The sequence below is a fragment of the Ursus maritimus genome, unplaced genomic scaffold (genome assembly GCF_017311325.1).
Source record: "Ursus maritimus isolate PB19 unplaced genomic scaffold, ASM1731132v1 scaffold_14, whole genome shotgun sequence".
Taxonomy (NCBI): domain Eukaryota; kingdom Metazoa; phylum Chordata; class Mammalia; order Carnivora; family Ursidae; genus Ursus; species Ursus maritimus.
Genome location: NW_024423786.1, coordinates 36,892,796 through 36,918,614, shown reverse-complemented (window position 1 = coordinate 36,918,614; position 25,819 = coordinate 36,892,796). Strand labels below are relative to the sequence as shown.

The window sequence follows — 25,819 nt, the reverse complement described above, 5'->3', positions numbered from 1 at the left end:
TTCGCAACGTGGAGGTGGGTGCTCCCCGCCCCCCCCGTCCTTGGTCCCCACTGCCTGCCACCCAGCCTGCCTGCCCAGCTCTAACTGTAGTTCCATCCGCTCAGGCCTTGGCATCTGACCTGCCCAACCTGGGCCCACTGCGCACAATGCACGGGACCCCCATCTCCTTCTCCTGTAGCCGTGCCCGGCCGGTGAGTCTGGGAAGCAGGGGCTGGGGGCTCTGGGAGTGGGGGCTGCGGTACCCCTGTGATCCCATGTACTCTCTTTCCTCTGCCTGCAGGGTGAGCTCACAGTGGGTGAGGACGAAGCCCGCATCGTGCAGCGACACTTGCCCTTTGAGGGTGGCCTGGCCTACGGCATCGACCAGCTGCTGGAGCCACCTGGCCTTGGTGCCCGCTGTGACCGCTTTGAGACTCGGCCGCTGGGGCTGGTGAGGGAGGCCATAGGTCAGAGGTGGACAGTCAGGGACCCTAGCTGACCTGTCCTGTCCATCCATCTGATCTTGCTGTGTTGGCTTCTATTCCTTCCAGAAGATCTGCAGCATTTGCGGGCTGGAACCGCCTTGTCCTGAGGGCTCACAGGAACAGGTGAGGCCCTGGGAGCTGGGTGGGGGTTCAGGTAGGGCCCAGGGACCACCAAACTCAGGCTGTTTGACTCCTCTTGGCCCAGGGCAGCCCCGAGGCCTGCTGGCGATACTACTCAAAGTTCTGGACATCCCCTCCACTGCACTCCTTGGCACTGCGCAGCATTTGGGCCCGGTCCAGCCTCTGGGGCCAACCCCAAGGCCTGGGCAGGGGCTGCCACCGCAACTGTGTCACCACCACCTGGAAACCCAGCTGCTGCCCCGGTCACTATGGCAGTGAGTGCCGAGGTGAGGGTCCTGAGGTTGCAGGTGCTGCCCATAGCTCTGGCCACTGCTCCTGAGAAAACGTGGTGGTGGGGTGGGGGCAGGTGTGGGTGGTGAGGGGATTTTACTGGGAGAGAACCCTGGGTGGGGTGTCTTTAGGTTTCTCAGCAGCGAGGGGACTTGGGGGGATTGCGGCTTCTGGAAGAGCTTGGCTGGCCCAGGTGCGGGAAGGACAGTGTGGTGAGGCTGGGTGAGGTAGGGGTCCTGAGGAGAGCCCCGGCCCCTCCCCCTTCCCTTCCCCCACCCGCTAGCTTGCCCTGGCGGTGCCAGCAGCCCCTGCAGTGGCCACGGCGTGTGCGTGGACGGCATGAGTGGCAGTGGGCAGTGTCAGTGCCACGCAAGGTTTACGGGGACGGCGTGTGAACTCTGTGCCCCAGGAGCCTTTGGGCCCCAGTGCGAAGGTGGGCCATCCTGTTGCCTCCCCTCCACCCGCCCTGCCCTACCCTGTCCTCTGGGCCCTGGGGCCCCCACACCGACCCCATCCTCCTGCCTGTCCCTCTCCCCAGCCTGCCACTGCACCTCCCATGGCCGCTGTGATGAGGGCCTGGGGGGCTCCGGCTCCTGCTTCTGTGAAGAAGGCTGGACGGGGCCGAGCTGTGAGGTGCAGCTGAGTGAGTGCCCTTTGCGTCTGTGCCCACCCTGCATGCTTGTACCTGCTTGCGGACACCGGGGTGTGCCCCGACTGCACACTCAGGCCGAGGCCCTGGCGGGGTGTGGGGGGGCCAGGGGCATCCAGGAGGGCAGCTCCTCACCTGGATGTGTGGGGTGCGCCCTGGGGGGACAGAGCTGCAGCCTGTGTGTGCCCCGCCCTGCGCACCCCAGGCCGTGTGCCGCGCAAACAACAGCTGTGAGTGCAGCCTGGGCTATGAAGGGGATGGACGCACGTGCACAGGTGAGCAGCGGGTGGGATGTGAGGCGGGAGTCCCCCCCCCCCCGCCCCTCCTGTCCCCCGGTCCTGCCACTCTCTCCCTGCCCCCAGTGGCGGACCTGTGCCGGGACGGGCATGGTGGTTGCAGCGAGCACGCCAACTGCAGCCAAGTGGGCACCGTGGTCACCTGCGCCTGCCTGCCTGCCTACGAGGGCGACGGCTGGAGCTGCCGGGCCCGCGACCCCTGTGCGGATGGCCGCCGCGGGGGCTGCAGTGAGCACGCCGACTGCTTGAGCACCGGCCCGGTGAGCAGCCAGGGAGCTGAGCCGCGGGGCAGGGAGGTGCGGGGAGGCTCCATAGAGCCGCCCCCCACCCCGGGGCCCTGAAGAGCACCCGCCTGCTCTCCCGCCCCAGAACACACGGCGCTGTGTGTGCCATGCCGGCTACGTGGGTGATGGACTGCAGTGCCTGGAGGAGCCCGAGCCGCCCGTGGACCGCTGCCTGGGCCAGCCGCCACCCTGTCATGTGGATGCCGTGTGCGCGGACCTCCACTTCCAGGGTGTGCTTCCCTGCCCGCCCCCAGCGCCCGTGCTTTCCCGCGGTGCTGCCGGCCTGATCACCCGTCCCTCCTTCTGCAGAGAAGCAGGCTGGGGTCTTCCACCTCCAGGCCCCCAGTGGTACTTATGGCCTGAACTTCTCAGAGGCCGAGGCGGCCTGTGGGGCCCAGGGAGCTGTTCTTGCTTCTCTCCCTCAGCTCTCTGCTGCCCAGAAGGTGTGTGGGGCCCAGGGGTCTGGAGCTGAGCCTGTGGGGGCCCCTCGAGTTGGGCCTTAGGTCTCAGCATCCCCTCCTGTCCCTGCAGCTGGGCTTCCACCAGTGTCTCACGGGCTGGCTGGCCAACGGCTCGGCTGCCCACCCAGTTGTCTTCCCCGCGGCGGACTGTGGCGGTGGTCAAGTTGGCGTTGTCAGCCTGGGCGCCCGGAAGAACCGCTCGGAGTCCTGGGATGCCTACTGCTACCGCGAGCAAGGTGCAGCACCCCCTCTCCCCCGTCCCAGAGCCCTCCCGCCCCTACGCTCTGGCTTGGCCCCTTCCCACTGACCTGGCCCCCCTGCCCCCGAACCACCTTTCCTGCAGATGTGGCCTGCCGGTGCCGCCATGGCTTTGTGGGTGACGGGACAAGCGTGTGCAATGGCAAGCTGCTCGATGTCCTGGCTGCCACGGCCAACTTCTCCACCTTCTATGGGGTGTGCAGGGGCCCAGCCTTAGGGCTGAGTGGGGGGGGGTGGTAGCTGGGGTCCCTGGGGAGGGAGCCTGCCCACGGTCCTATCTCCCCCCACCGCCCCAGATGCTGCTGGGCTATGCCAATGCCACCCCTCGGGGTCTCGACTTCCTGGACTTCCTGGATGATGAGCTCACCTACAAAACGCTCTTCGTTCCTGTCAACGAAGGCTTCCTGGACAACATGGTAACAGGCAGGGGTTGTGGGCAGAGCCAGGCCCAATGCAGGTACCTCTGGCTGGCCGGCGCCGACAGGCCTTGCTCTGCCCACAGACGCTAAGCGGCCCTGACCTGGAGCTGCATGCCTCCAACACCACCTTCCTGAGCACCAACGCCAGCCAGGACACCGTGCTCCCTGCCCACTCGGGCCTCAGCCTCGTCTTTAGTGCTGTGGGCCCTGACAACAGCTCCTGGGCCCCTGTGGTGAGTTTGACCCCTGCACCTCCCCGCTGGCCCCAGCCATCACTCACCCACTAGGCCTGACTCTGTTCTCCCTACAGGCCCCAGGAGCGGTTGTGGTTAGCCATGTTGTCGTGTGGGACATCATGGCATTCAATGGCATCATCCACGCTCTGGCCAGGCCTCTCCTGGCACCCCTACAGCCTGTGAGTTGGTGGGGGGTGGGGAGGACAATAGGCAGAACAGCAAGGGGTGAGGGGACAGCCGGGGCCTGTCTGGCTTTGACACTTTCCTTGCTTGCAGCGGGCGGTGGTGGCACCTGAGGCCCCACCTGTGGTGGCAGGTGTGGGGGCTGTGGTGGCTGCTGGAGCACTGCTTGGCCTGGTGGCTGGAGCCTTCTACCTCCGTGCTCGAGGCAAGGCCACAGGCTTTGGCTTCTCCACCTTCCAGGTAGGGCTGGGCTGGGGGTGGGGGTGGGGGTGCTGGGTCCACCGATCTTGCTCGAGGCCCCTCACCAGTCACCTCTCTTCTCAGGCGGAAGGCGATGCTGAGGAGGACTTCTCCCCCTGGCAGGAAGGGACCAGCCCCACCCTGGTCTCTGTCCCCAACCCCGTCTTTGGCAGCCACGATGCCTTTTGTGAACCCTTTGACGTGAGTGGGGGTGGGGGGGGCAGTGAGGGGCGGTAGAAAGGGGCCCAGGGCCTGGGTTCGGCCCAGCCACCAAGGGTCCTCCCCGCCACACCCAGGACTCGCTCCTGGAGGACGACTTCCCCGACACCCAGAGGATCCTGGCGGTCAAGTGACGCGGCTAGGCCGGACAGAGGCACAGCACGAGGGAGACCACTTTTATTGCCCGCCCTGGACCGACGCCCAGCGTGGGCGGGGCAGGAGGGGTCAGGCCCTGCTCTGGACAATAAAGGTGCCCTCAGCGGATGTGGGCCATGTCACCAAGGAAGGGCGTCTTCATGCAGCCGGTGCACAGCTGGTCCATCCAGAGCGGCGCCTCGTGCTGCAGGGGCGTGCGGCGCGGGTAGAAGGTGAAGTCCACGCGGTAGTTGAGCAGACAGCTGAGGGAGGCCATGTAGAGGTCGGAGAAGCGCACGAGGCGCCGCGAGAAGTAGGTGGGGTTGTGGAAGGTGCGGAAGATGCTTCCGAACTGAGCGTTGAACAGGGCCTTGGTGATGCACCTGTGGGGGGACACGGGCCACTCGTGGGGGGCCCAGGAGAGGCAGGGTTGAGAGCCCGCCCCGCACCCACCCTGCCCACCTCAGCTCCTGCCGCTCCTTCATCCAGGCAGCCAGCACCTGCTGCGACTCGGCGTCCTGGTACGTCTGCAGGAGACGAAGGGGTGCTGGGGGTGTGCCCAGGCGGCAGCCCTGCCCCCCCCCACCGCCACCCCCGCCACCTGCATGCGCTCCAGCAGCCCCGTGAGCGCCTGCTGCCACGTCAGCGAGTGCATGTACTGCTCCGTGTTGATGATGCGGATCTCGCGCTCTAGCTCGGGGATGATGGCCCCCGTGCGCCAGCCGTGCCGCAGCATGAGGTCCTGCAGGGCGGGGTGGACACGGGGCTCAGCGTCAGTGAGCGGGGCTCCCTCCCTCCCTTTCTCTTCGCTGGGCCCAGCCTGGCCGGCTCACCGCCAGGTCACTGTAGAGGTGGTCTCCGAAGTAGAGCACGCGGGGTCCACGCCATTCTGTCAGGCGCAGGAAGTCATACAGGTTTCCCTGGGGAGAGTTGGGGGGGGCACCGCTGAGCACAGTGTACCAGGGGGCTCTCATGGGGCTGCCAGAACCATGCCTTGTTCTCCACTGCTCCTCCCAAATCCCCAGAGGCAGCGAGGCCCCTCCAGCTGGACACCCGGCTGCCCTTTCCCGTGGCCTCACCGACCCCGGGCTCCGACCCTTGTCCCCTCCCCCTCGCAGTCAGGAAGGGGTCTGCCTGCCCCAGGAAAGCCTCCTGTAGGCCTGGCACGGTGCCCTGTGGCCTCACACCCACCCCAGTGATCCCACGCTGTGGGAAACAAACCACAGCAGCAAGCCCATGGCCCCAAAGCCCTTCCTGTCCTCCCCGGCCTGAGCCCGGAGGGACCCGGCAGACCTCACTGCGAAGCCATCTGCCCCTCCTGCTCCAGAGCCAGAGGGGAGATGAGAGCAGTCAGGCTCAAACACAATAGAGGAAGCCCTCCGGAGAGCAGAAAGCGGGGCAGGGGGCCCAGCGCAGAAGTGCGCAGCTGCAGGACAGGAGCCCATGCCCCAGCAGTGGGCAGAATTCACACTCAGCACAAAGGAGTTACTATAGCAACCCGAGCCCGCCAGCGGCCAGGGAGAAGCCAGCCACCGTGCACACAGGTGGTTGCCGAAGGCTTCGTGGCGGAATTAAGCTCAGGTGGGGAGGGCGCAGAGTCAAGCATGAGTGGGCAGCACACCGAGGATGCGCCCTGAACTGAGAGAGAATCTTGAGGTACAGGTGCTGCATCAGGCAAGACGGAGCCTGGGGTTCCCGCAAGGGGAGCCAGGGAGGGGGCACAAAGACGAGAAGCAAGCAGGATCCAGTGCGCGCGCACACACACACACACACACACACACACTCTGAAACTTCAGATCATCAGGCATAAAGACGAGGCTAAAAGCTGCCAGAGGAGAAAAAGTCCCATGTTCCCCACAAAGGTGCATGACCCTCCCCAGGCTTAGCCAAGATGCCGAGACAAAAGAGTGTCATCCTCAGAGCTGAGGGAAAGAGCCTGCACCCAAGGGGGCCATGGAGAGTTGGGGGCCACTGGGTTATGAATCCTGCCCGCAGGCCAGGCCTCAGCTCTAGATACCCCAGGCCGCTCCCCTGACCCAACTGCTGACCCCTCCCTCCCCCAGCCCCTGGAACCTCCACCCTCAAGGAGACCAGCTCAGCCAGGATTTCCGCATTCCATCCAGGGCCAAATGCCTTAATCCTGCTCCTTAATCACCACCCAAACCCCAGCACAAGGCCCCTTCTCATCTTCCTAGACACCAGCTAGGAAAGGGGTTCTCCCCCAAAGGCCTGTGAGCTACTCCTACCAGCTGGTCTGGCTGTAGCAGAGTGGTCAGCCCCAAGTAATAGTACCATTTATCGTCTGCGGGGTACTTAGTAAATGCCTGGCTGCTTTAAGGGCTTTATACCACAACTGAAGAAGAACACTCGTTTGTTTGTTCACACTATACCTCTTTTATAGATGAGGAAAAGCAAGGCACGGAGAGGCCAAGCGGCTTGGCCATACTGCCTCTGCTATCCACTAGTAAACCTGGAATTCCAGTGCAGGCAGCCTGACCAGGCCTATGCCCTGACAGCCGCTTCCTGGTGCCCCGGGACACAGTGCGAGGGGACGGCGGCACGGCTGATGTGTGGTGGTGGGGCAGGGCCCAGGAGGCAGTGCTGCTGTCCCCTCCGCAGTCTGGGGCTGTGGTGAGGCCACCCAGATGGCACTCACCTGCCGATAGATTTTGCCCTTCTCCAAGCGGGTGATGCGGTCCCAGTGCAGGGAGCCCTTCTCATCGAGTTTTCTGAAAGGCCTGGTGCGGGGTGGGGACGGTAAAGGGCTGGATTTCCAGTGTGGGACTGGGGTGGGGGGGGGAGGGGAGGCACCCTCCCTGCCTGTGCACATGGACCACGCGCCGACAAGGGGGTGTCCCTACCCCGAGCACGCGGGGTGCTGAGCAAAGGCCAGTCCCCACACCCCGACCCCATCCCCCCCACTAGGCCCATACTTGCGCCGGTCAGTGAAGAAGCTGGGTTTGTCTGCCTGGACAATGACCACGTCGAAGAGCTGACGCCAGTCGGGACCCACCATGTGCCGCATCCCCTTGTCGCTGGGCAGAGGTGGGGCCGGGGTGGAACAGGCAGTAGAGGGGCGGGGGAGGCCCCTCCCCGGGCCCCACCTGCTCCCCACCCCCTGCCCCGGGCCGCCCTCCCCACCGCAGGCAGCTCACACGAAGCTGAAAGGGCTGTTGGTGATGAGGAACAGCTGCTTGCCATGCGCCACCAGGCGGCTCAGGACGGCGAATGTCTCGTCCCCTCTCAGGATGTACTTCTCTAATGGCGAGAAGGGTCTGTGAGGGCCAGCCCGAAGCCCTGCCAGGGAAGCCGCAGTGGGGGCTACGGTCTACCCTTACCCATATCCCGCTCGATCCACTGGTACATGAGGCCCTTCACGTGCACGTCTCGAATGGCATCCTGGGGGCAGTGGAGGGGCAGGAAGGGTCAGGGGGGCCTAGGAAGGCCCGCCCTCCTGTGGCCGACTTTACCTTCCCTGCCACCCTGAGAGGCAGGCCGAAGGTCCTCACCGTCACGTCCTTGTAGAGGTGCGCCTGGTCAAACTCCAGGCCATGACCCAGGAAGTGGTCTACCACGCAGGACAGCAGCGCCATCTCCGGCAGCGAGAAGATGTCCATGAACTGCTTGATGGAGGGACCCTGCAGAGGGGGCCACCACCTCAGCAACCCCCAGCCCCACAGACCAAGGGCTCCGAATCTGCCTGGCCACACTGGTAGAGGGGCACGGCCCGCAGGTCAGGGCCGGCGCACCAGGGTGTGGGCCCCATAGCGAGATCGCTGTGCTGGCCGCCCGGGGCCGTGGCAGGTGGAGTGAGTACCTTGCCGTAGAAGCCGCTCATCTGGTACAGAGGGATGTGCTGGGTGCCCCCATATAAATCGATCACCTCCTCGTCAGGCACAGGCTGGAGGCCCCTGGGTGCGTGTGCAGACATCACAATCAGGAGTCCAAAGTGGTCCTGAGCCGAGGCCACAGGATAGTTCGGGGTGGGAGGGGGACAGCAGGGTGAGGCCGGGCAGTCTGCACTGACCTGTAGGCCGTCCCCAGCTGCACGTAATGGAAGGCGTCAATCTTCATCAGAAGGCTCTGGGAGCACCAGAGGAGTGGGATGGGTGGGGAGAAAGGGGTCTGCATTGGCTCTTCCGGACTCTGTGCTGAAGCCCCAATCGGAAGGTACCGAGGGGATCATGTACCCGTCACGGGGAAGCTACATCTGAGGCCAAGGGCATAGCACCCCCCTTTAGAGGACAGGGGCTACGGAAGTAGTGCCGAAGCATATCCGGTCGGGAGGGGCTGCCGGAGTCTGTGGCTTAGCCACTCACCTTCTGAATGTCGTAGTGGAGGCCTCGGATGGCAAAGCTGGGGTCATAGTCATACTTCCGGATCCCCTCTGGGTACTGTCGGGGGGGAGTGAGCCAGGCCTGAGCCAGCAGCACTACCAGGCCTCTGGGTGGGCAGCCGCCTCAGGGGACCCCCATGACTCAGCCTGGGATTTCTCCAGCACCAGGGCCACCTGCCCGGCTGGCCTCACCTTGTAGTGCTCAATCAGGATGTCACGGGCAGCACTGAAGATCTCGGGGTGCAGCGCGTCTGCATACTGGGCCAGCGTGTAGTCATAGTCGAAGCCGTAGACTTCGACGTCACGCAGGCTGATCTCGTTGTTGGCATAGATGGCTGCGGGGTTCAGGAGACTGCAGACCTCGGGGGGCAGGAGGTCTGGAGGGAGGAGATGCATGTGTGATGAGGAAAATGACCACCGCAGCAATAAATGGTTACTGAGCACTTTCCAGGTGCCTAGGCCTGGGAGCCTCATGAAACCACCCAGGATGGGTAATCTTAGCCCCAGGGTGCATATGGTCAAACTGAGGCTCAGAGAGGCTACTTGGGGTCACATGTTTGCGGTAAGACAGAGCTGGCAATGGGCAAGGCCCCAGTGGGAGCTCCTGGCTATGGGTCTTGGGTTACACCAGTGCCCGAAGCCCAGCAGGTGCACTGAGCCCATGTTTCCTCCAGGCTCCCATAAGCCCCATCAGAGCCATGGCTATGCTCAGACCCTTGCCACCTTGCCTGCAGCTGGGGCTGGGGCTGAGGAACATGACAGGAGTGGGGGGTACTGGGCAGCTCCTCTGTCACTTGCACTCCCAGCTCGGAGCACCTGCCACGGCTTGTGGCCCCTCTAATCGGATTTCAGCTGCCCGCCAGTCTACATAATGACATTTGCTGCTTCTAGCCAGGGAACATTGCTAATTACGACAGGCAGGACGTGTGATGTTGGGCTGTGGGGCAAGTAACCAGGCTGCTCCCCTCTGGGGATGTGGTCATAGCCACCCCAGGCCCCTGCCTGCTCCTGAGGGTTGAGTGGGACACTGTGCAAAGTAGGCTCTAGGGTCCCAGGGAGGCAGATGAGGATGAGGGGTCCCAGGCTCATCTGCCTCAGTTTCCCCATCTGTACACCAGGGGAGGTGGACAGAGAAAGGGCATGGACTTTGGGGTCAGACAGACCAGGCCAAGCTCTCCCTCTCACAGCTGCGACCTCAGGAAAGCCACCTCACCTTCTGGGCCTCGGATTCCCTATCTTTAAAGGGGGAATCAAAATCATGCCAACCTACAGAATTACTGAGGGCTCATATGGAACGTGCTCTGTGCAGCATTCCCGCTGTGCACCCGCAGCAAGTGTAGGATCAGATGGGCGACGTGTCTCTGGAGCCCGTCATCTCCCTGTCCCAGATTCCCCTGCGTCTCTCAAGGAGTAGGGGCTGCTGGAGAGGGGGGCAGGCAGAACTTGCAGGGGCTCCACGTAGCCCCATTCCTGAGACCTCTAGCCTGTGGCTGGGGCCCACACCTCCAGGGAATCCGTCTCTGCCACAACTAGGCATCATCTTGAGGCAGAAGCCCTGGGCCACGCGGCATTCCTGCAGACAGACACTGACGAGCCCCCATGCTCCGACCATTTGCCTTGGAGGCCCCTTCAGAACACAGGCTCCATCCCTACCCCCTTTCCTTTGGAGCCAAGCGCAGGGTGTGGGTGGGGGAACAAGTGTGGCTGGTTCCTCTGGGGCCCCAGGCCAACGTAAGCCTGGCACAGAGCAGCTGTTTCAGACTGGTGGGTGCAGACAGAATACTCTTCACTTGGACGCACGTGGGACGCAGCTGACCCCAGCTCTCTAGGGAGCTGCTTCTGAGATGCCCCTCCGAGGTCACTAGGACCCTGGGCCTTGCTCTCCGCACGGGCCTGAGTTCCTGGGTCCCAACAGTAACTCTTGGTACAATGTCCAGTAGAGCCCCAGGAGGGCAGGGTTTGGTGGTGAGGCCACTTGCTGGCAGGGTGCTGGCCACGTCCAGGCTTTTGCCTCTGTCCTCGAGGACGTTCCAGGGGTCGGCTGATCCTCTGAGGAACAAAGCAGGGTGGGGAAGCAGCCCACAGGGTCTGCCCTCCTAACCGGATTTCTGGACTGAGGAAACCATAGCTCCTTCCCACAGTGCTGTGGCAGTGCGCGGGGCCGGAACAGCGGGGTATACCCCTCACCGGCACCGGCCTCCCAAGCTCCCAAGCTCACTGCGCTCACTGTGCAGACCCTCCCTTTCCTCTCCTGAGCCTGCCCCACTCCTGCCCCAGGCTCTGGGGCCGACTCCTCCCACGGCAGCCGTGAGACTCACTGTGGATGCCGTCCTCCCAGCTGCTGCTGGGTGCACGTGCCGGCTGCCTTAGAGGCTCATCATGTTCAGGCCTCACTCCATCCCATGAGGTGGTTACACTCATTCATCCATCATCCAGAGGAAGAAACAGGCTCAGGGAGGTGAAGTCACTTGCTCTAAACCATCCAGCAGTAGGCAACGGAGTTGAGATTCAAATTCGGGCCCCTCCACCTGCCTTAATCATTCTCCCCCTAGGCCTAGCCTTCCAGCGTCCCCATGCTGGCGCAGAGGCAGTGGCCTGGCGCCTGGCTTCCTGGCCAAGTGTTGCCCATAGGCGTTAGCCTGAGGCATATCTCAATGCCCAGAATCTCCCCCCGAAAACCCAGTCAAGAGGGCTGAGTTAGGACTCTGGGGTGCGAGCCTGGCTCATCCTGGCACTCACCACGGCATCTTGGAAATGATCTTGCCCCCTTCACATCAAGAGGAGCTTGGGTGTCGCTGGGGAGATCTGAAGATGCTGGTGCGCCTGGTGCGCCAAAGCCCAACAGACCTCGCTATGTTCTCTCCCACACCTACAAGGCAGGCTCCTCAGGCTGCTCTGCAGGCCTTCTCCAGACCCAGAGCAAACACCTCTTCTTACACAGCCTCCCAGGGGGCGCCTGGCTGGCTCCGTTGGTTACGTGTCTGCCTTCGGCTCAGGTCATGGTCCCAGGGTCCTGGGATTGGGCCCCACAGAGGGCTCCTTGCTCAGTGGGGAGCCTGCTTCGCCCTCTCCCTCTGCAGCTCCCCCTGCTTGTACTTTCTCTGTCAAATAAATACATAAAATCTAAAAAAATAATAATAAAATAAAATAACCTCCCAGACCTGTCCTCTCCACTGAGGGGGTGCAGCGTGGAGTCCCCAAGGGCTTCAGAACCACCGTTCCTCAGGGGTCTTAACTATCCTGCACTGCGCTTCTCAGGTGAGCCCCATTCAGCTCTCCACAGAGCTGGAGCAGAAGCCCCATTCCCTCAGCTGTAATCTTCCAGATGGGGTCACTTCGTCTTACCACGAGAGCAGCATCACCCTTGGGGGCTCCTCTGGAAGCTCCCTGCCCTTTCTTGGCCTGGTTCCCTCTGAGTCATCACCACAACCCTGTGACACTGGCCCCAGGATTGTGTTTAACGCTGTGGATACTGAAGGTCTGAGAGGATGAGGCCTGCTGAGCAGCCCCCTCCCCCCATGCTGGTCACTGATATGGTCAGGCCAAACCACATCTGCCTGCCGCAGAGCCAGAGCTTCAGGAGACCCAGGGACATACACTGAGCACTCTCAGCTCTCTGGCCTCATCAGGGCATCACAGCCTGGCCTCTCTGGGGGAGGCCTCAAGCCTTATCAGCCCATTTTGCTGCGGGAGAGAGGGCTAGAGAGGAGCGTACAGGAGGTTAAGCGTCCTGGCCAAGGATGCAGCCACCCTGGTGGACTCCAGGGCCCTGGGGCGGCTTGGTCTCATTTCTCCAACCAACACCTTCCCCTCCTGGGCTGAGAGTACTCCGGACCTCAGTCGCAATCTAGAGGCGTCTGCAAAGTCCGCTTAGGTTTGGCAGCGCCGCGGGCTGGCTTTGTCCCCGATGCTCCCGCCCCAACTAAGGGCCCCTAAGAGAACAAGGGGTTGGGGGCATTTCCGCCGCAGCCTCCTGGCAGGCGGGGTCACCAGGAAAGACGGTGGGGGCTCCGCATTCCAGAGGCGGCTTCGGGATCCCCGAGCTCCTGCAGACGGAGCCAGGGAACAAACCTCCCGTCGGCCCACCTGCCTCCGGGCGTCGGGGCGGCCCCAGAGGCCCCCGGGACGACCCGCTGGAGCCTCTCCCGAAGAGCTGCCTGGCCTTTGGTCTCCGGGGCCCCGGCGAGCCCCACCAGGGCGCTTTCCCCGAAGAGCGGCGTCCGGGACGGCTCGAGACAGCCGGTCTGTTCGTCGCCCGGTCGCGCGCCTGCCGCCGCGCGGATACACCCCCGGCGCCCGTCCCACTGCGGCTCACCCACCGTGCACCAGTCTCCGCATGTCCTGGTAACGCGCCCACAGGTGCGCGCTGAGTTCGGCGCCGCCGGCGGGCGCCGGGGCGGGCGCGGAGCGCGGGGCGCCAGGGCAGTGGGCGCCGGGACCCGGGGGGCCGCAGCCGGGGCAGGAGGGCGAGGACGAGGAGGCTCGCGGCCCGCCGTGGCCCCTGCACGGCAGCCAGCGCCGAGCGGCCGCCCGCAGCCCCGCACCCGCCATGCCCGCCGCGCGCCGCCCGCGCAGCCCTCGGCCCGTCGGCCAGTCCGCCGCCCTCCGACTGCGCGCCCGCCACGGTGGCCGCGTGCTCCTCACGGCGGCCGGCCAATGGGCGCGGCGCGCGGAGCCGGGCCGGCCAATGGGCGCGCCCCTCGGCCCGGGGGGGGCGGGAGGTCCCGGGACGGGGCGGGGCGGGGCGGACTCCCGGGCCCCCTCCCCCGTCTCCGCGAGGCCGAGAAGGACTCTGCGCCCCCCTTCGGTCGCCACGGCGGCGGCGGCCGCTCCTTCGGCCCCGCTCCCGGGAGGTTGGAGGGCTTAAGAACGGCCGTCTCCTTGAGGCTATGGACGGCCGGGGCGCGTGGAGGGGGGCGGGGCGGAGCGCGGCGGCCCTCCCCCCTCCCGGCTCCCTAGACCCCCCTCCCCGGTACTCTGTCTCCCTCTCGGCTCCCAGGTCCTCCTGCCCTCTCCCCATCCCCCTCCCTGTCCTCCTGACCTCAGCTCCGCCGCCGCTCCCCGCCAGCCCTGCGCCGAGGGTCCTGTTCCCCGCAGACCAGAGGCCGGCCCGTTTCACTCTAGCGAATAAAGAGCCCTTACCTCGCGCCGCCCGGTGCCAGCCCCACGCCGGGTGAGACCCCGGGACCTGCAGGGACCCGCAGCGCCGCCGACGCCCGCTGAAGCTGCCCCTCCTTGCTTCCTCCCTGTACCTTACTCAGGTGACCCCTTTTAACTCGGAGCAGGACGAACGAGCGGTGCGCGAAAGAGCAGTGGGCCCGGGTCACTGCACCTGCCTGGTTCTGACCTCAGCAAATGGTCTACCGACCCCACTCTCCGCTTCCCCGCACAGCCTCCCCCGCCCCCCCGCCCCCCTTGCCGCGGTCACTTCTAGCGATGTCTCCAGACTCTCCATCGAAATTCTGCATTCCTGCTTGCAGCCACTCTCCACCTGTTTTTCTTTTACTCAGAGCTGTTTCCTGATCCGCATGCGTACCAGGCCGTGCACTGGGCGCAGACGAGGCCAACTTAGCACCCTTGTGCCCTGTTGGTGGGGAGCTGGCTAGCTGGACGCTCTGTGTTCCTTGGGGTGCTCCTCCTGGTTTAAGGGTGTATGTGTGCCTTTGAATATCCACTGCACCTTGGCTGAGAACCTACATACGGTGGGCCAGATCTTGGGCCAGGAGCTGGGGTGGGATGGAGGCCAAAGGGTAGGCCCATGGGAGCCCAGCTGAACTAAGAAGACGTTGGGGGACCTGTCCACATATAAGCCTCTTCAGGGCGGGAGATGGGTGCCCCACGGTGACAGGCTCCCAGAGCCACCAAGAGAAACTGGAGTGAGCTCCCAGCCAGTGTGTGCGCTGTGCATGGAGCTTGGTAGGGTAGGCCCCAGGAGAGGGCAGGTGATCCGGGAAGCAGGTCTCACCCCTCCACTCAGCATCACACTCTGTGACCCTTGCCAGGGGCCCTGCTTGCTTTCTCTCTCTTTTCCAGCCTATTTTTGTATATTTTGTGTTCGCAATCACCAAACTTTTTTATTGACTTCAAATTTTCATTTGATGTTCTTAGATTGTGTAATATTTGTCTCCCTTCTCAAAGATAGGCCCCTGTTGTTTTTTTAGCCTTTAGGTAATGAGGTGACCATCCTTTACAGCAAGCAAGGGACTCAGCGAGGGTGAAGGCTCTGGAGTCAGAGCTCTGCTTCTACCTGGCTCAATCTCTTAACTTCTCAGTTTCCCACCCATAAAAGGGGATGATGTAAATAGAGGGCATTTCTAGAATACATGTAAAGAGCTGGCACCGAATAAATCATTTACACCACCATCATCATCCTATTTTAGCTCATGATGATTGATCACTTACTATGCTCTGGGCATTGTGTTAAGTGTTTTATTTGCATTACCTCTAAATCCTCACAGCATCAAAGCAAAGGCCCCCATTTTGTGGAGCAAGGGATGTGGTTTGACAAAGCCCCTGTTCTTGACCTCTGCTCTTCTGTGATTATTGCGAATAAGGAGGTGACCTACAAGTCCCTGCATAACGGTAAGTGCCCCATACAGAATAGCTTTTATTAATATCAGGGTTGTCACAAGGTGATTGCTTGGACTTTTGTGATAATGATAAAGTTCAGCTTTCAAGAATGCCTATCAAATTCTGTTATTTTTAGAATTCTAGTCATCAGTCACGACCCCGAAATAAATGCATAAAAGCACTGCATAATTGCATTTTAGAGTAAAATGCGGAACACGTTTCGTCCATCAGAGAGGGTCATCACTTCTACCAGGACTTTAAGAAAAAAGATGGCGGTGGCAGAGTAGGGGGTGCCGCCGCCAACTCCGAGCGCCGGCTTGCAAGGGGGAGGTCGGGGCGGGGCCGGGTCGACGCCACGTGGGAGGCCCCGCCCCCTTGAGCCACCCCGCCTCCAGAGCCGAGGCGCCTGCGCCTGCGCCAGCTCCCTCAGGCTCGGTTCGGCCTTACGGAGCACGCGCGCTCCGCCGCACTCGGATTGGCGGATCCGCGCGCCCCCACGGCACTCTGATTGGTGGCCACCCAGGCTCCGGGTCGGGGGCTCCGCGCTCCCGTCCTTCAGCTCAGCACCGGCCGGCCGCGGCGCAGGGCAGGGCTGGCACCGCAACCCGGCCTTCGGACTCGGCTGTAACTGGGCGCTCCAGGCCGGGGGCTGGGGCAGCTCCCGTCGCTCCCGGTTCCGCCGTACCCCTCTCCACGACCTGGGTCGGGCATGTTTTCCAGGGCCCAAGTGAAGCGGGTCCTGCAGCGGGTGCCCGGGAAGCAGCGATTCGGCGTCTACAGGTTCCTGCCCTTTTTTTTTGTCCTGGGAGGAACGATGGAGTGGATCATGATTAAACTGCGTGTGGGCCAGGAGACCTTCTGTAAGTGGGGGTGCAGCAGCGTCCGTCTTATTTCAGGAAGGCAGGAGGCGGCTAGGGACCCGTTTTCCTGGGGGACAGTCTTGGGTTGCAGACCGCTCATTCCATTTAGAGCACTGAGCTAACTTTACCGTGGTCAGAAGGGCAAGTACGGTTCCATTAGCGGCCCGGGCTCTCTTGTAAGCTGGGCGACAAAGGCACATTGGCGTCCAACCTTGAGACGGTCCCTGCACTTTCAGGGGAGAACACATGACTCCACGCAGGACGCTCCTCCTCCTAAGCCTGCCCCTCGTCCCTGTAGGCCGGTGACGTTGTTTGGTCCTAAGGAACGGACTCGCGGGCAGCACCGTGGAAGGGAGTGGGATCCTGAAGATTCATGGAAACTCCTAATTGGCCAGCCCTCTTCTGGATTCTTCAGTCCAAACCCTGGAGAAGGAGCCGGTCTGCCTGGCCTACTTACCACTGTCTTTGCCGGGCCGAGTCATTGGCACCAGGGCCGAGCACTGTGGAAAGAATGCCTGGCACTGCTTTGCAGAGCACTAGCTCTGGAAAGGCCAGTTCCCCTTAATGGGCTTTCCCACCCCGTGGGTCCTTTCTGCTTTATCCCTCTCTAGAAACATGTATCACTTGTGAATGGCCAGCCCTTATTTTTTAAAAAATTCTTTTAAAAAGATTTTATTTTTGAATCTCTGCACTCAACATGGGGCTCAGACCCACAACCCTGTGATCAAGAGTGGCATGCTCCACTGACTGAGCCAGCCAGGTGTCCCCTCAACAACCCTTATTTTAAAAACATTGTTACATTAGTGTTTTCCAAAGATATTCAGTCTTTTTGTTTATCCGTTCATCAGTATTTAGTGAGCACCCATGAGAGTATATAATGAACAAGGCAGAGTCCCCCACTCCAGAAGAGCTCTAATGGCAGAGACCCATCATAAAGACAGTTACTATTAAGGGTGATCAGTGCTGTGAGGGGAAGTGTGTGTGGGGGGGGACAATGGTGGTCTTGGGTGCGGGTACCTCAGTTGGATCAGATGGTGCAGGGAAGGCATCGGGGAGTTACCATGTCAGGTGGGACCTGAAGATTGACTGAGTAGGTCAGCCAGATGAGGGGAATGTTTGTGGAGTTGAAAGTGTCTCATGCTAGTGGCAAGAGCACACATGGGGCCACGGTGTGAATGTTTACTGTGTTTGAGGGACTGCAGGTGAGCGGAGTGAGGGATTAAGTGGTTAGAAATGTGCCTAGGCAGGGCCACAGAAGGACTGGAGAACCAAGAACATACCCAAAGGATTGAAGGGTTTTAAGCAGCAGTGGATTAACACAGGAGAATGGCTTCTAGTGGAGAGGAGGCGAGAATGCTTAGGCTGTGTAGTTGTTCGGGTCTGAGATGGTAGCCTGGTTGGGTGGGGACAGACAGGATGCCAAGGAGTGAGTGGAGTGGAGAGACACCTGGGAGGTGGTACTAACAGGGCCACCTGTTTGAGTGGACTCAGGAGATGAGTGGAGACTTCTGGTAGGACAGTTGGTGTGGTGCAGGGGGGAAACTGGCAGGACAGTCTGGACTCTGTTTTGGACATGCTAGGGTGGAGATGGTTATACAGATCTGAAGCTCAGGAGGCAGATCTGGGCCGTGGATCTGGGTTTGTGGGTCATTGGAAAGCAGATATGTAATAAAAGAGTCAAATCCCAACATTTTAAGGGTGACTGGGAGTGGCCAGAGAGGCAAGGAGGGAAACCAGGAGGTATCACAGAAGATAGGAGGTCCAGGAAGTCTAACTATGCGAATGGGAGGTCAGCCCTCCTCTCCACACCAGGAGACTTGGAAGATGTGAAGATGCTGGTCAGGAAAGGGGAGTGGAGAGAGGCTGTAGATAAGTGGCTCTTGAGAAGGTAGGAGAGGTTGGGATCAGAGCAGGGCCATAGGAGTAGCCCTTGGAAGTTAGCTGGAGTAGTTCTTTACTGATGACTGTGTGAAGAAGTTCATGGCCATCTGGGGGTGAGTTGAAGGGTCAGGGTCATGACTGAGGAAACAGGATTATTAGGCATCACAGTGGGCCCAGTTAAATGCATTGGTTGGCCCCAAGTGCAAAGCAAGCAGAGTGAGAGATGGAGGAGGGCAGTTGGATGAATCTATAGTTGGAGTTTTGAAGGCGTGTCAAGAAGCTGATATTGATAGAAGGGAATTGCAGCTGGTTTGAGCAGGAAGAGAGAACAAGATGGGGCTGAGGGGCTTATTCATGGGCCAGGTGCCTGGGGAAGAAGTAATAGGGGTCCTAGGACAGAACGACTAGAAAGTAGTAGAGGTTGTGGTCAGAGCAGGATGAATTTACTACTTCAGAGAGCACTGCAGGTAGATGGCAGAAGCTGACTGGAGAAGTCAAGGAGGTGAAGGGGGCTAGCACTTCATCCCTATGGCAGGTGCTGTTGTCTGGGAAGATGGCACAGGACGGGTCAAGCAGCCTGAGCTAGATGCCAGCGTTTTCAGCGATTGAAGGGGGGAGTAGAGAGCAGGTGCCCATGCAGAGAACTGGGCCAGATGCATAAGCCGCCAAGAAAGGGTGGAGAATGAGCAGTGTGGAAGAGTGGCAGCCGAGAACAAGGGAACTGACCTCACCTCCCTACCTGAGTTCCTGGGTTTGGGTGAGGGGGCTGCAGAGAGCCTTGGGGCAGGAAGTGTCTTTGAGGAACTTCAGTTAAGGATGATTTCAGAGAAAATAGACATTTTGCGGGGGTGGGGGGGCAGGCAGGGAAGGAAATGAGGAAGGTCTTAAAACATCGCTAAGAGGTGTGCTAGGACATGATCCTATCTTTGAAGATATGGACTCTTACCATGGTATTGAAGTCCAGAACTGTATTAACATAGTCCTCATTTAACTCATTATTTTTTTATTTTTAAAGATTTTATTCATCAGAGAGAGAGAGCGTGCACAGGCAGGAGGAGCAGCAGGCAGAGGGAGAAAGCAGGCTCCCCGCTGAGCAGGGAGACCAATGCAGGACTCCATCCTAGGACCCTGGGATCATGACCCGAGCAAGCCGAAGGCAGACGCTTAACCGACTGAGCCACCCAGGGGCCCCCCAAGTTTTGTTTTAAATGTTTATTTTGGCGTTGAGTTAAACAATGAGATTCAGAAATAGCTGACAGACCTAGGCTGTTGGTTAAATTAGTCAGATCTGAGTACCTTTAATTCCTGTTTCTTAAAAGTCTAAGTAAAATTTTTATTTGACACAGATGATGTCTACCGTAGAAAAGCCTCAGAACGACAGTATCAGAGAAGGCTGGAGAATGCATCAGAGACTGGACTTCAGCCATCAATAAAGTGAATACGAAATTCACTACTGATTTCAACTCCTTTGAAAATGTACTTCTCAGAGTTCTTGTTCTTATTCAGAACTGCCTTTACAAAGAATTTTTATAGCTTTCCTGTCTGCTTCAATACTTCCCAAGTCACTGTTGGACAGCACTTAATGGAAAAACCATTTCCTCCTGAAACACACCTGACCATTGAATCTATTCCATGAAATATTTTTTTCCTTTTTTTTTTTTTTAAAAGATTTTATTTATTTATTCGACAGAGAGACAGCCAGCGAGAGAGGGAACACAAGCAGGGGGAGTGGGAGAGGAAGCAGCAGGCTCAGCAGAGGATCCCATAACACCGGGATCACGCCCTGAGCCGAAGGCAGACGCTCAACTGCTGTGCCACCCAGGCGCCCCTCCATGAAATATTTCTTAAACAATTCAAGGATCAAGCAGGATGCTTTTTAGTACAGTCTGAATTGTTTGTGAAGTCTTTTGTTTTAGGCAACAAACTGGTAACGTTATTTACTTTTTTGCAGCAGATTTAATCATGGACGTAAAATCTCTATTACAAGATTATTTAAACCAGGATAATGATGCAGATTACATTTCTGCCAGCTACCAATCTGTCACCATTGTGCGAGGGTGGTCGGAATTCCTGACCACACATTACTCAGGTCAAGTGCTCTTGTGAACAGAAATAACTCCTTCCTTTGCCTGTCCCCACTAACATACAAGGGCTGGACCTCCACGAGGACTCCAGAGGGGAAAGGCTTCACACCTGAGATGAAGATGTGCTTTCCTCCAGCTGCTAAAGATAAAGACACTGCTGCTTTCCTGAGAAAAGTGGACCTTCTCACTGAGAAGCAACCATAAAACCACCATAGACTTTAGCTAAGTCAGAGGCTCAGTCTACTGGGGAGAGATTTTGTAATTTGACCCAGAGTAAGTCTGGGTCAGCTGACAGAAAAAGCAAAGGCTTTATCCATTTTTTTTCCTTTTAATCCATGCTTGATAACTACAGCCAACATCTACTCAAACAAGAACGTATCTACGTATTAAAGAAGGCTAAGTTTCACAGTGGTTTCGAATGATGGCTCATGAATATACAGAAGCAGATGCTTAAGGCCACAGGGTATTCTCAAGTTAGAGATCTCTGCCACAAACATACCTTCCCAAGTTTTTCTAGGGTTTTTTCTAATTTAAGTTAGTCCATTGATGTTAGAACCAATTCAGTATAAGTAGCAAGCCACTGACTACTCAGATCCCCTTCAAGCACTACCCGCACCAGCTCAGATCACTGCTCAGAGATGTCTTGAGTGTGAAGACCAGTCTGAGCCACAGCACCAGGGAGAAGGAGGAAGTTCTCCTATGCACTTGTGTGCCTAGAGAGTTCCTACTGAACCTACCCTCATAGGCATTTTAGTGGTTTAACTGCAGCATAGGGAATTAAATTGTGGTAGGATTCTCCCAGTTATATGGCCTTATTCCATGTTTCCCCCACCCATTGATACAGAGAGAATATGTGATTTACACACCTTTTACAAAGGAAAGTTGTACATGCTAATAAAACCGTCAGCTAACTTCTGTGTCTGCTGTGGGTTCCCTCCCTGGCCCACCTCCCCTTCTGCACCCCAGAGGGAATCACTAGCTACAAATTCATGCTTAACCTTCCTTAGAGTTTTCTTCTTTTTAAAATATATATTAGAGTGCTGATTTACTGAAGGACAACAAAACTTCGAAGATGATAAATGTCTCACTTCAAGGCAAGGAGACTGGCAAGCAATTACTGCGTTAAATCGAAGATACTTTCAGAGCACATTAGTCTGCATGCTAGAGAGTAAAAACTAACCTTTGTTAACCGAGGTGAAAGCTTTTTAACTTCACCTCAAAACAGATTTTAACCCTCCTAGTACAGAATATGACTCTACCTGACTTATCAGACACAGGATCTATTAAGGGAACTTTAATAACCTAAAGAGCAATGCTCTTATATGCTGATTAAAGAACTGCAGTGCCCGCTAGTGTAAACTACAAGGCAAAACATTTATTAACCCATATTTTAAAAACCGTACTTCTAGAATGACAAAAATTGAATTAGCATTTTTTGCTTGAAATCTACTTCCATTGTGGTGTTGGGTAAAGAATGTGGGTTTTGGAGCCTCACTTTATCAAATGAACTGATAGGGAAACTTAGGTACACAGTAAAAATTCAATAAACGAGAGCTATCTTGAGAGAGCTATCTTGATCCGTCTAACCGTCCTATTCTGGAAGTCTCTGCCCCACCCCCCCGCCCCGCCCCAGCAAAGCACGGTTTATCGAGCAATAGCAAAGTGAAAGCACAAAGCTCCCGGGGAGGGAGGGGACCCGAGAGGATTGCCCTCTATTCTGGAAGTCTTGCCTAAATCTCAGATGTTATAACTTAAACACACTGATCTCTCTTCCTCTCTTTTTGTAAGTCTGAATTTTTCACACCAAGCTACTTCTCTTTAAAAAAGTACACCTCTGGACCGTGGTGTTTTCCGAAGCAATTCTCTTCTAGAAAAGCAGTATAGTATCAGTTTGTACTCCTCACACATGTGCATTAAATTTGGAATTTCTTGCCACATTTAAGAGCAACCCACAAGATACCAATGCCACATCTATTCTGGGGATAGAAGTAGTCTATTCATTGTTCAGTTCTGAACTTTCATTCAGCTGATCTAGCACACTTCCAAACCAAAAAGGAACAGAGTACCACTCAGCAGTATTTGTTTGCTCACAGTGTTCAGTGGGAATGTTTAACTATTCATCAATGATTATTCAAAATATGCTCGTGAGCACAGATGGCCGTACAGCCCTGAACACTTAGGGGGACAGAGCCACAGGGATTTGCAAAGTGATATTAGAGGAAAACAGTTGGTTGATTTTTACCAACACTTCTACTGAAAGTGTGGTCATGTTTTTAAGAGCTTATAGCATGTTAAAGACACACCTGGGCCACTGGTCTCTCCGGGCCGCAGACAGCTGACTGTTTGAAAGGGCTTACACTGCTTTATGACACAAGACATGCTTTCCTTACCTTCCACCATCAGTGACTCTCCAGTTTTAGCTTCAACCTGTATTTCTGCCCGTGATGAGGACATGTTAGGAATTCCTTGCCTGCCTGCCCGTGAGGCTTGGCGAGCGGCATGTCGAGCTGCAGTGTGACTGCACTCGGCCTGCGCTAATGGTAGCCTCAGTCTTGAACCGGGGTCTGCTACTGACTTCTGCCTCCACCCGAGCAGCTTTATTCCCTGAAATTGGCGGCTATACCCCTGTCAGCATAGAGTCAAGGCTTGCAGGAATTAAACCTGCTTGAGCCTAACATCTGACACAAGCTTTAAGAGAACAACCAAACCTGGTTAATCCAAATCACTTTGCAAACTCCATTTTTATTTGGATTAAAAAGCTTTAAATGAACAAACATATGATACATACATGTTATAAGACTAGTTACCACTTAAACCTCCTTTGATACAGAAAGTAGAATAAACCAAGTTTTAATTAGGTCTGAAATGTTCAAGCTCAGAAGTCAACAACACCAGTTTGAGATTTCACACAAAGAAGTGTCCCCTTTCAGTTCTTCCTCACAGGAAGACAAGGGTGGGTTCAAAAACAAAGCAGTTCAAAGGTCTTTTAAATCAGTTGGCTGACATACTATTTTAAACCTATAGGTTTTCCCCCAAATAAACAAAATTCTTTTCCACATGAACTTACATTTTGAAAACATTTAGGCCATTAAACTTTCTAAGCCATATCACTAGTTCCTAAAATTCATGGGGGGGAAAAAAGATAGTATATAGTTCACTTGTACTTTCTTAAGTCAGGACATTAAAAAAAAAATTTTTTTTTGACTTATTTTTTTTTGGAAGATGGCTGACCTCAAATCTTATATCCTAAATATTAACTGACATTCTCCAAGTTAATATACAGAAAGACATGATTCTAAAATAAATACGTAGATTTTTTTTTTTTTTTTTAAACTTAATTAGGGCCTGCCTACCGGCCCCCTGGCCCGGCTCTGCACCGCCTTAGGGAAGCCCCTGGCTGGACCTATGGTTTCTACAGCACCTCTAGACCCTGGGAAGGAGCCCGGAGGAGGAGTGCCCCAGCTTCTAATGCCTCACCTAGCCCCCAGTGAAGAGTTTTTAGAGGCTTCCCAAAGAAGTCTCATCCAGACCTTAAAAAGGGAAATAAAATGGGTGCATGAAATAAATAAATAACTTAACCAAAATTAGATTTCAGGTTCTTTGGTGTAATTCAAGATGTCTAGAAATAAAATAATCTGATTGTATTATACAGTCCATGATGATTCAATGGCCCAAATAACTAGGAACTGAAAATTTCTTTATCTGATTCAGTTTAACAATTAGGTACTGACATACTATTGCAATACATTTTTTAAAATTCAGAATTATTTAAAATACTTGATGCAAACTGAGATCCAGTGGTTGACTATAGGCAATTAAGTTACAAGGGCCTCCTGTATTTAAAGTATCTAGAATACAAGAGACTTATTTCCATTCTACACACTTTTGTCCCCATGATTTAGTAAGAATGGCAATTAAATATCCAGGTATTGATTCATACCAGATTAAAAGGAAAAAGCACCCTGTGAGGGTCACTCTCTCAATTTACAAACAGCGAGGGAAGCCCCACCAAAGCGGCAGCAATCTTGTTACAAAAAACAGGTTTCAAAACCTCAAGCGGAACCCAGGTGTGGTGCTTTTCTACCCGTCCGCGCATCATACGCTGCCTCCAGATGTTCATCCTAGGCTCACATGAAAGAGAAAGGGTCAACCCCAAGTGTTTGGGATCCATAATGGTCTTTTTAAGTGAGTATTTTCTTAGATTATAATTACTTTCTCCTGAAATTCAAAAGCACAAGTTAAATTTAAAAAACATTTTAGAAAGCCTTCAATTTCTGGTTGAGAATTACAACGCTGAAACTTAGAAGGAAAAAAATGCCACATCTGGTGAGGAAATAAAGGTACGGAACATACTTGCATATGTAGACAACCTACACTTTTTTACATTTACGCTTCTGACACAGCTCACATCTGGTTATGCACTCCCTTCCCTATGTTAGGTTAGGTGTTAGGTTTAAAAAACAAATCACCTCTATGCACACCTCAATGTCAATGCTTTCTTCAAGGTGAACTTCGACTTTTCAATGTAAGAGATTTAAAATGTTAAATCATCTAACAAGCATAGGCATACACTGTGAAATCAATATAAATAGATCAAAAGTACCCTTAAACTTACCTGCCAAGACTAAAGATAATTCAGGGTTGTGCACAAGTTCTGCAAGAATAACTGACACCACAGCTGCCTAACAGCCCAGAACCCGTGCCCCCCGCTCAGGTGCACAACACCGACTTCAGATGTCTGCAGCAAGTCTCTGAGTTAACAGAGCAAACGTGCCAGGTCTGCCAAACACCTGTAACCTAAAATAACCTTTCACTTCACCTGTAAAAAACAGCTTTTGCCGAAGCGGCTTAAGATACTCAGGTACATGAAGCAGACACCAGTGCACTCCCCTCTGTAAGATGTAAACTAGGACCAACTTCACATTTCATTGTCAACTTAAACTAATCTGTAAACTCTCGTGTGTGTGTGTGTGTGTGTGTATTTTTTTTCATTTTGTTTGTTCTTTTATAAAAAAACAAAACCAAAAACCAAAACCCCAAGCCAAGACAAAAACCTTTGATGGTTTCAGTTCCATGGCAACATGTAAAAAGATAAAACTCCAAGTCTACATATATAACCAATTATGAAACTGGTTTTAAACGAAGGAAACATATGCAAAAAAATCTCTGTGTATTTGATAAAGTCAACTTAATATAACAAAAACAAATTGAAATAGCTTATTAAAAGTGTCCTTATATAAAAATGGCCTTGTGATGTACAGTAAAATGCAATAAAAATTATCATCCTTTGTTCCTCCCCCCACCCCCAGTAACTAAAATGGCTACTGTTCCACAAAACTCTTTATGCTTCTATAAAAGAAACGTAATTGATGTGATTAAAGGTTTTCTAAATTGTACGCCTGGCGAATGTTGAGGGTGTCTCGGAGCATCAAATCCCGAAGGCGCCAGAGGGCATCTGCCATGGTGGTGTGGGCCCCTTTACTCTTCAGCCAGTGAGAGGGGAGGCGGCTCTCCTGTTCTTTTGACAAATGGACATCGCGTCTTCGAGCTGAAAATTAAAATGCACACAAGAGAAATAAAAGTAGGAATTTTAAGGTAACAATTTCCCCCTCAGACCTAAGGTCTGATTATTTATTAAAGCATATAACATTCATTATTGACTAAGTATTATGAATTTTAACTCCGCAGAGTATTTCCAAGCAAATGTCTTCTATCATTTTATTAGGCATCATCGTTTTTAAAAATTTTAGAAATTTTCTAATTTATAATAATGACTTCACAAAAGAGCTGCACAATATAACATAATTCTCTATGAATGGGAACATAAGATTTG

The 25,819-nt window shown here is 55.7% G+C and overlaps 4 protein-coding genes across 7 annotated transcripts in view; 2 read left to right on the top strand and 2 right to left on the bottom strand.

Annotated features, from left to right (window-relative positions):
• The window catches only part of STAB1 (stabilin 1), a 33,547-nt gene extending 29,145 nt beyond the window's left edge, over positions 1-4,402 (top strand). The window contains exons 56-69 of the mRNA XM_040628708.1: positions 1,159-1,308; positions 1,414-1,518; positions 1,692-1,799; positions 1,887-2,080; positions 2,190-2,334; positions 2,414-2,547; positions 2,636-2,801; positions 2,909-3,018; positions 3,120-3,239; positions 3,326-3,475; positions 3,553-3,657; positions 3,755-3,901; positions 3,986-4,102; positions 4,198-4,402. Of these exons, the coding sequence (XP_040484642.1) occupies positions 1,159-1,308; positions 1,414-1,518; positions 1,692-1,799; positions 1,887-2,080; positions 2,190-2,334; positions 2,414-2,547; positions 2,636-2,801; positions 2,909-3,018; positions 3,120-3,239; positions 3,326-3,475; positions 3,553-3,657; positions 3,755-3,901; positions 3,986-4,102; positions 4,198-4,254 (1,808 nt within the window). The 3' untranslated portion in view covers positions 4,255-4,402. The remainder of the gene's footprint in view (positions 1-1,158; positions 1,309-1,413; positions 1,519-1,691; positions 1,800-1,886; positions 2,081-2,189; positions 2,335-2,413; positions 2,548-2,635; positions 2,802-2,908; positions 3,019-3,119; positions 3,240-3,325; positions 3,476-3,552; positions 3,658-3,754; positions 3,902-3,985; positions 4,103-4,197) is intronic.
• On the bottom strand, positions 4,282-13,142 carry NT5DC2 (5'-nucleotidase domain containing 2). 2 transcript variants are annotated; one of them, XM_040628706.1, is made up of 14 exons: positions 12,911-13,142; positions 8,784-8,968; positions 8,575-8,649; positions 8,283-8,338; positions 8,073-8,166; positions 7,765-7,893; positions 7,594-7,654; positions 7,411-7,513; positions 7,189-7,290; positions 6,912-6,993; positions 5,089-5,175; positions 4,857-4,997; positions 4,718-4,782; positions 4,282-4,638 (listed from the first exon to the last, which is right to left on the bottom strand). In XM_040628706.1, the coding sequence occupies exons 1-14, from the start codon at positions 13,140-13,142 to the stop codon at positions 4,377-4,379; spliced, it is 1,674 nt and encodes a 557-aa protein (XP_040484640.1). In that variant the 3' UTR covers positions 4,282-4,376. The 2 variants fall into 2 exon arrangements, with proteins under 2 accessions (XP_040484640.1, XP_040484641.1); XM_040628707.1 differs by lacking the exon at positions 12,911-13,142 and adding an exon at positions 10,910-11,095.
• A 2,498-nt stretch (positions 13,143-15,640) lies between these two features.
• SMIM4 (small integral membrane protein 4) lies at positions 15,641-19,352 on the top strand. Its single transcript, XM_008703693.2, has 2 exons — positions 15,641-16,021; positions 19,249-19,352. Exons 1-2 carry the CDS (start codon positions 15,871-15,873, stop codon positions 19,338-19,340), a joined length of 243 nt encoding a protein of 80 aa, XP_008701915.1. The 5' UTR covers positions 15,641-15,870; the 3' UTR covers positions 19,341-19,352.
• A 3,356-nt stretch (positions 19,353-22,708) lies between these two features.
• Positions 22,709-25,819, bottom strand: part of PBRM1 (polybromo 1) — a 116,094-nt gene continuing 112,983 nt past the window's right edge. For all 3 annotated transcript variants that reach the window (XM_040628702.1, XM_040628703.1, XM_040628704.1), the window contains one exon: positions 22,709-25,534. In XM_040628702.1, the coding sequence (XP_040484636.1) occupies positions 25,362-25,534 (173 nt within the window). In that variant the 3' untranslated portion in view covers positions 22,709-25,361. The remainder of the gene's footprint in view (positions 25,535-25,819) is intronic.